At 54.3% G+C, this 8,500-nt stretch overlaps 1 protein-coding gene across 1 annotated transcript; it reads right to left on the minus strand.

Annotated features, from left to right (window-relative positions):
• Positions 1-561: 561 nt before the first annotated feature.
• On the minus strand, positions 562-5,263 carry UCN3 (urocortin 3). Its single transcript, XM_075515309.1, has 2 exons — positions 5,021-5,263; positions 562-1,186 (listed from the first exon to the last, which is right to left on the minus strand). The coding sequence occupies exon 2, from the start codon at positions 1,171-1,173 to the stop codon at positions 706-708; it is 468 nt and encodes a 155-aa protein (XP_075371424.1). The 5' UTR covers positions 1,174-1,186; positions 5,021-5,263; the 3' UTR covers positions 562-705.
• Positions 5,264-8,500: the final 3,237 nt, after the last annotated feature.

Genomic DNA, 8,500 nt, shown 5'->3' on the forward strand with positions numbered 1-8,500 from the left:
CTGACCTGAGGCCATGGGGTGGCCCTGGCCAGGGCCAACCAATTGCCTGGGGATACTCATGAAGAGCCATGTGGATGGGGAGGGTGATGCTGTCCCAGCTGTCACTGCTGAAGGTGCTGATGGGGAGAGGGGTGGTTGCAAGACAACTTTAAAACCTAGAGAGTCCCCAGGAGGAGAAACTGGGAAATCCCTCTTGAGGTCCCCTGACCAGTCTTGCTTTTCCCTTCCCAATGCAGTGATGACTGTGTGTAGGGATGGCTTGTGTATGGGGACATGGGAGGGAGGAGGGTGTGGACCATGGTGGGAACAGGGCCGCGAGGTTGAGCTGGAGGGAGGTTTTGGAATGGCTACGGCCCCAGACAGACCCGACGGAGCACCTGGTGGAGGCGATGGGAGAACAAAGCATTGGAAACTCAAGAGATCGTAGATTTAATTAGGGACCTTCCCGAGGCGACATGTCCCCTTGCCCTGCTGTGGACACAAGCCTCTTCCCCACGCATGGAAATGTCGAGGAGGAGGGACGGAGGAGATCAGGAAGGAGAGAAGGAGGAAGAAGCGATATGAAAGTCAGGTAGCTCTATGGGTCAAAAATATACAACACTGATATCATACACGGCCGTCAGTCCCCTCTGGCCAGCAGGCCGGGGCCAGATGGTGGCCCCATGCAGCCAGCCCTGCTCCAAGTCTCCCCTGCCCCACAGGGGGTCACTTCCGCCGCCCGATTTGGGCCATGAGATGTGCATTGGCGGCGGCCTTCGCCCGCAAGTTCTTGGCTTTGGCGATGTTGAAGAGGATGTTCATGATGTTGGTGGGGACATCAAGGGAGAGGGTGACCTTGGTGCGGTGGTCGCTCTTGGCTCGGTTTTGGTACGTCTTCCCCTTCACCTGTGCCTGGGACATGTATTTGTAATGGCCTTCCCCTGGGAACGTCCTTTTCCCCATCTCTTCATCCACTGTGTCCTCCCCCTCCTCCTCAGAAGCCTCCTCTGGTGATGGGGAGTCGAAGCTGCGCTTGTCCAAGATGGCGTTTTCCTCCGGGAGGCTCTTCTGGGCTTTGGCGAGGGCTGCGTTGAGGCAGCTGAAGATGGAGGCAGTGTTGTAGAGGTGGAGAGCCCGCCCGGTCTCGGTGGCACAGAGGAGGGTGAGGAGGAGCAGCAGCCTGGTGTGGGGCATCGCGGTAGCCTGCCTGGTGGAGAGAGCAAGGGGAGGGCAGAGATGGGCATGAGCTTCCCGTGGGGCCCGGGGAATAATCCCCCCATCCTCCCACATCCCATGCTCCTGGGTTCATCTCCCAGATCCCCCTCCAGCTTCCATTTAATGGTTAGGGCAGGTGGGAATGAGTTGCTTTGGGGCCTCCTCCTCCAAGGTGCAACCCCTCAGCCCATGGTTTTGGGGTGCTGGGTGGGAGGGGGGATGTCCAAGGTGCTTTGCAAGGCTGCAGACTCCATGGAGGGAAGGATTTGGTAAAATCCCTTTGCTAAAATACAAGTGCCTGCTGCAGGAGAGCTGGTTTCTACCGTGGGCATCTCCCTGCCTGGGGCAGTCTCATTGCAGTTGCCATGCAACTCTCTCCACCTTCCTAACACCTCCACAGAGTAACTGTGGGTACCACCAACTGCTATAAAGGTGGGTTTTCCTTTCAGCTCCTCTCTGGTCAGCCTGAAGGCACCAGAGATGTTTCTGTGCTCTCTGAAGTTGGCAATTGCCCGTCTCACCCAACTTGGTCTGAAAAGGGCATGGAGAGTGAGGTAGGTCTCAGTGCTGGAGGGGGGATCCAGACTGATGGCCCCATGTCCCCTCTCCAGCCCTGGCCTGGGGTGCTCCAGGGTTGCCCGTTACCCCATGGCTCCATCCACCCTGGGTGCAGGACAGGCTGCCCCATCTGATGGCACGGGACAGGGTGGACCCCCCTCCACCCTAGGTGCAGGACAGGCTGCCCCATCTGATGGCACCTCCAGGGCGCATTCCCCACCATGGACAGCCCTGCCTGGAGACTTGTGGGCACCTCCAAAATCACAGTACAGCAGCATTGCTCCCTGCTAGAAATATGGTAATTCTGGGGTCTCGGGAGGGCTGAAAACCTCAGGATAACCCTCCTGCTCTGCAAAACCTCCCCGTCTCTGAGTCCTGTAGCTCTGGGAAGTGACCCATCTCCCTGTATACCCACCTGACCGCTCAAAAAGGCCACCTAAAAAGCCACAAGGGATCTCCCGGGGGGGGTCTTTGCCCGTGTTGAGGTCAGGCGAGTGTCCCTGGGGCCAGCCCCGAGGGCAGAGGGGCTCTCCGAGTGCCTGGAGGTGCGCTGGCATTCCCAATCTTCGGGCCCCATCTTGTGGCAAGCACATTGCACGGCAAGCCCTGGCCGGGGGACAGTCCCCAGGGGTGCGGGGACCATGCCTGGGGCTGGGGTTTCAGCGCTGGTTTGGGGCTGTGAGCTGCTCAGTTATTTCCCATGGGGACGGGAGTGTGGAGGGCCAAGGAGGCTGGGGGAAGCCCCCGGGAAACTCTTGTGGAGCGGGACGTCTCCTGCGAGTCTCTGCGTTCGGCTGTGTCTTGGGACTGTCGCTGGGAAGGGAGGCTGTGCCTTGCTGCACGAGGGGCTGCTGGCTGGGGGAGATGTCCTCAGACTGATGCAATCAAATCAAATCAAATCAAATCAAATCAAATCACTTGTCCCCCAGGAACAGTCACCCTGGACCTCAGCTACTGAGCCACAGTCCCTGAAAGTGCTGTCACCTTAACACTGACCTTCGCTGTCCTGCGGAGGGGGAGATTGGGGCAGGTTTGTCCCCTTAACTCTGCCCTTTGCTGTCCCTTGGAAGGGGAGATTGGGGCAGGTTTGTCCCCTTAACTCTGCCCTTTGCTGTCCCTTGGAAGGGGAGATTGGGGCAGGTTTGTCCCCTTAACTCTGCCCCTTGCTGTCCCTTGGAAGGGGAGATTGGGGCAGGTTTTATCCCCTTAACTCTGCCCTTTGCTGTCCCTTGGAAGGGGAGATTGGGGCAGGTTTGTCCCCTTAACTCTGCCCTTTGCTGTCCCTTGGAAGGGGAGATTGGGGCAGGTTTGTCCCCTTAACTCTGCCCTTTGCTGTCCCTTGGAAGGGGAGATTGAGGCAGGTTTGTCCCCTTAACTCTGCCCTTTGCCATCCCTCGGAGGGGGACATTGGGGCTGGTCGTACAGGCAGGATTTGAGGGAGCCACTCGATTTCAACTTCTTTGCCTCACTTGCCCCTGCACAAAACCCCCCAGAGCTGCCCTAGGCAAGAACCATCCCCTTAACTCTGCTCTGTGTCCTGACGAGGAAGGACGTGCAGCAGCCATGGTAGGACCCAGCCATCACCGGCAAAGCCGTCACTGTAGGATGGGTGAGGAGAACCCTTCCCAGGCACACCAACTCCATGCAAGGGTGATTTGGGGCCCAAAACTCTCCTTCCTTCAGCTCCAAATCAGACATTTGGGACGTAGTTTTTGCTTGCAAAAGCTTAATAGCACAAACATCTTTCTCCCACCCCAAAGCTTCTCCCTTTGCAGCTGCATTTCAGCCCCAGATGAAGCAGCCCCCTCCAGCAAACTCCTTGCAGCCCCTGCTAGCAGGACAGGGGGCTCAGGGCATGAATTGAGAAATTGCTAAATTTCTCGCCCCTGCCTGCAGCCCCTGCTCTCCTGCGGACACTGTTTGGCCCCGAGCTGCTGGATGGAGAATGGGAACATCTCTGAAAGCCCTTGCAGAGCTGGCACGGCTGCTGGGAGAGAGAACTAAGCTGGTTTGAGCTGCTGCTGCCCTCTCCAGAGCCACGGAGCAGCATCTCCACCTTCCCTCTCCCCGACAGCTATTTCACAACTGTCTGAAATGGGTAGCTTGGCCCCGCAGCCGACTCAGGCTTTTTTGTTTTGCAGAACTCTTTGGGAACCTCGGCCAAGCAAGGGGAAAAGCAGAGCAAGGGGGAAACGTGAACTGAAAGGCATCAGCACCCAGCGTCTGGTTTCCTGGTCCTCAGCTGTGGGGTGGATACCCTGGCAAAAAGAGCAAAAATCAAGGCAAAGCAGCAAGGAAAAGCAGTGTCCGCTGCGCTGGCTGGACAGCAAAAGCTGATTTTTTTTTTTTTTTTTTTTGCATGGGAGTTTTGTGCCCTGGCATGCCAGAATGTTTTTATGGAGCAGGAAAGAAGCTGGAATTGGGTTTTCCTCCCCCCCAGAAAAAAAAGCAGGAAAAGACGAAAAAACACCTGTGGTGGATCTGAGGAAGTCGGAGTTAAATCTGCCGCTGCCGGAGGGTGACCTGCCGGTGCCCTTCACCGAGGCTGGAAATTGCCGGAGTGCCCGTGAGCAATTTACAGGCATTATATTGAGATGGTGCCGACAGCCATGGCAGGACCATTGGCATGGGCTGAAGATCTGCCTCTCGGCTTTAACAGCGGAAAGTCAATCACTCTGGCAAGGCAGCTCTGGCAAACTGCGGACAAAGCTATTTGCTGGCTATCACGGGCTCCTCGGCAGCAGAGGCATTGGATTAAGCTAATTTTTTCCCCATCAAAAAGTAAGTCTGGAATAAAATAACACTGTGGATGAGACCTGTAGACTTTTTAAACTTTTTCCGTCTGATGCCGCCTCTGCTTGCTTAGTGAATCTCTCCTGATGATGATGATTCCCAGGGCTCCAAAATTCAAGCTGGCCCGGTGGGGATGGGGCTGTGCCCTCCTCTCCTCCCCATCCCTTTAACCGCAGCAGTGATTTGTCTCCCCACTTTTTGATTTCTCAAGCTTTCCAAACCCAACCCATGCTGCCCAGCCTCATCTGCCTCCAAAAATTGTTATAGGAATAAAAAAGACATTTCTGTGGTTAGGAGGGAGGGTGGGGGGAGGCTCCTAACACAATAACTTGAGCTGCTTTTCCCTATCCTGCTTTTTTTTTTCCTCCTTTACAGAGAAACGTGGAACCTGATCTCCCAAGGAAAGCACTGAAATATTTAAAGTTTGTGCAAATGAAGCCGGCTGCTGGTTAAGAAATGAAATCCAGGCACTCACCTGGTAGTCTTCGGTGCTCGGGATGGGAAAGGGTTGCTGCGGTCTCACTCCGAGGAGAGAGGCATCAGGCGCGTTCGTCTGAACTTCTGCACCCTTGCTTTTCTTTTATTGTTATTGAGGGCTGTGATAGTTTTTCTCTCTATGGAAACGCTTTTCCCCTCCCTCGTGTATATATAAAAATGAGCGATCACGGGGTTTGAGTCGTAACTCCAGACGTGGAGCCTTCATTTGGGCATGATTTCATTAAAATGAAATCAGAGGGAGCTGGCTACGTCACGGGGCTGCGGTGCCTCTCCCCATTCAGAAGGAAAAAAGGGGGGGGGGGGAAAGATGTCTGAACCTGATAGCCTGGTGAGAGTCACCCAAAAATGGGGCTGTTGCCGTCGCCAGGACTTTGCAGGATCACGCAGCCACGCTTTTCCCCTGGTCCTCCAGGTAGCCAGGCACTTGGTGCAAGGATATTTTAAATGCAAAGGTTTTCATGCTTCCTAAGGATGCCTGTTGGGGATTTCAGCATTGATTAACAGTGTTATCCCAATTAATGTGGCTCTATTTGAAGAGTGGTAGGGTTTTGGTAGGGTTTTGGTAGGGTTTTGGTAGGGTCTTGGTAGGGCTTTGGTAGGGTTTTGGTAGGGTTTTGGTAGGGTTTTGCCCCGGGACGGTGCTCATAACCCCTACCCACAGCAGGTACAGACTTGCCCCGCTCACACTGCTCTGCCCTCTGCCTGGTTTCCCATCTCTGGGGGGGTTTTCTCCTCCCATGCAGCCAGGGAAACCCCTGGAAGATTGAAATTTTGGGGAACTCCTTCCAGGATGTGGTAGCACAGTCCCAGGTGCAGCATCTGAAGAGGGAGTAAGGATAATGTGTGTCTTGAAAAAAAGCCCCCTCAAACTCCCCAAAGCCACTGAGGTCCAGCAGAATTAACTCAGATTTCCCCAAGACAACGGCCAGGCAGAAAAACCCCCAGTGTGGGTCCCAGGACCACTCAGGTCTCCTGTGATGCCCCATGGAACTGGTTTGCAAGAAAAAGTGCTTTACGCTATACTGCTATAAAGAGGATGGGGCTGGAGATCTCCCTGCTGGAAACAGGGGTTGCTCCATGTGATCCTGGGCTGAGACACTCAAAGGAGCCAGGTCTCTGGTGGAGGGTTCCTCCAATGGCCACCACAGATTCACGGCTGGGCTGAGGGCTCCTGGTGGCCCCAGGACCCTGCTCAGCCCTGCCTGCTTCTCAGAGCTCCTTTCTCTGAAACCCGCTTTGAAATGCCATGGCCACCTTCCTCTAGCAAAGGGCTGGTGTGGTGCAGGTATCCCTGGGAAGGGACAAATCCTACCAAAGGTGGGGAAAACCCTCTGAGCCCCTCCACGAAAGGTAACAGCAGCCAGCAGTGACCCTGGATGGGCTCTGAGTTAGGACGGGGATATGTTCTCTCTCCTGGGCCACATGAGCAATGGTCACAATTGCTCCTTTGGAGAAAAGGAGCCATGACTGGATATTCTTGGATGAGCATCTCTGAGCTTCTCACCCAGCCCCTGAAGTAGCTGGCTGTTGTCTGAGAGGCACTGACCGGTAATGCTGAGAGCTCCGCTTTGGACTCGGTCCTGTGTTTTCCCTTTAATCACCCCCAGCTGTTGGCTGAGACACATCAGGATCTACTGCTCCAGCAATTCACACCTCTTTCATTTTCATTTGAAGCTTTCATCTCCTGGACTGATGTTTTCTTCACACACCCCCCCCCCCCCCCCCTCATTGAGACCTGAAAGGCAGTTTGGTTATCTAAATCTTTGGAGCCTTTGGTCATAGTTTTGGGCAAGCAAACCCACTTGCAGACTTCAGCGCAAAGCGCTGGGTGGGAAACTCCATTAGAGGGACTTCTTCCCAGCAAATGCGAGGGAAATCACCATCTGGCCCACAGTCCTTGCTCCTCTCCCTCTGGCAAACGCTCATGGGCTCATTTATTGTGGAGGGACGAGCTTTCTCTAGGGCTGCATGGTCCCTGAAGCTGATGAAACCCTTCAGCTCAACGTCTGCGGTGAGGAAGCGCAGTGATAGATGAGAGCTATTTCCAACCCGTCCCCCGTGGTGGAGATCCATTGAAAATGATTTCCCCTTGTGCTCGTTGCAGATGCATGACTGTTGCTTCTCAGCAACCTTCGGCTTCCCCACGCTTGGCTTGTGTCCTGCCTTTCCTCGACCTCCACGGGGTACGAAGGGCTTGAGTCAGCACCGTTACCTGGTAGCTTAATTAGTGTTGGTGGACCAGGTGACATCGCAGGTCAGGGCCTGAAGCTTGGCAGAAGGTACGTAACTAGCTTTTTAACATATATGCAATTCCCTGGGTGATGCTAAGCTCCACCCAGGTTTGACTCAATCCAGGTTTGACTACCCATGGAAGAAGGCTTTGTGCCTGGGGTGGACAGTGAGGGCTTTGCCAGTGTTTCTCTCCCATCCTGCCTCCTTGGAGAGATGTGTTTTGCATCCTCTTGCTCCCTGAGGGCTGCAGATGTTGAGTGTGGCCCTTGCAGAAAGCTCAGGAGACCCTTGGACCCTGTTTGGCTCAGACCACTGATAGCCCTGCATGCTTCAGAGCAGATTAGGGACCCACCTCCCCTGATTTTGTTGGTCTGGGGATGGAAGAAGGGGGTTGAGCATGTAAATACATGTGGGATGGGAGCTCTGGATGCTGACCTGGCCGCTGAGTGCTTCATGAAAGGTGTGTGGGCACTCAGAAAGTCTGTCCCCCTCTGCCTACCAGAAGGGGATGTCTCCATCCCATGCCTTGGCATCACATCCCATTGAGGTGGAAGAGCACTTTAAAAGGGCTGGGGGAACCTCTGAAAATGTCTCTGGTGGCATTTTGGACTCAATTGTCACCTGCTCAGAGGAGATCAGCTAAGGAATATGAAAGATGTGGAAAGGTTATTGTGTCTAGCATTCCCCAGCCCCAAAGGTAGGGCAAAACTGGTAGCCCAGAAATCAAGGCCTGGTGCACCCCTCTGACACAAGGACCTGGTGTCCCTGATTGATCACCTCCAGGAGCTTCAGGTCTTCAGGACAAAACTGAAGCCCTGCTATTGCCAAAGTCACTGGGAACCTGTGATTCAGGTACCTGGGGAAGGGAACATAGGTTAGGGAAAGGTGTGATATCAAAGAAGATTAATTAAGCCATCCTAAAGCCCACTCTCTCCCAGAGGTGATGAGATCTTTAACTTATTTCAGCGCATCTCCAAAGTGAATTAAACTATATGAAGACCTGTGGTGGGTTGACCTTGGCTGGATACCAGATGCCCACCGAGCCACTCTATCCCTCCCCTCCTCAGCAGGTCGGGGTGAGGTGGGGGAGAAAATAAGATGGAAAAAAACCTCATGGGTCAAGATAAAGGCAGTTTAATAAAGCAAAAGCAAAGGCCGTGTGCGGAAGCAAAGGAAAACAAAAGATTTATTCTCTGCTTCCCATCAGCAGGTGATGCCCAGCCCC

Source organism: Mycteria americana, chromosome 1, assembly GCF_035582795.1.
Source record: "Mycteria americana isolate JAX WOST 10 ecotype Jacksonville Zoo and Gardens chromosome 1, USCA_MyAme_1.0, whole genome shotgun sequence".
Lineage (NCBI taxonomy): Eukaryota > Metazoa > Chordata > Aves > Ciconiiformes > Ciconiidae > Mycteria > Mycteria americana.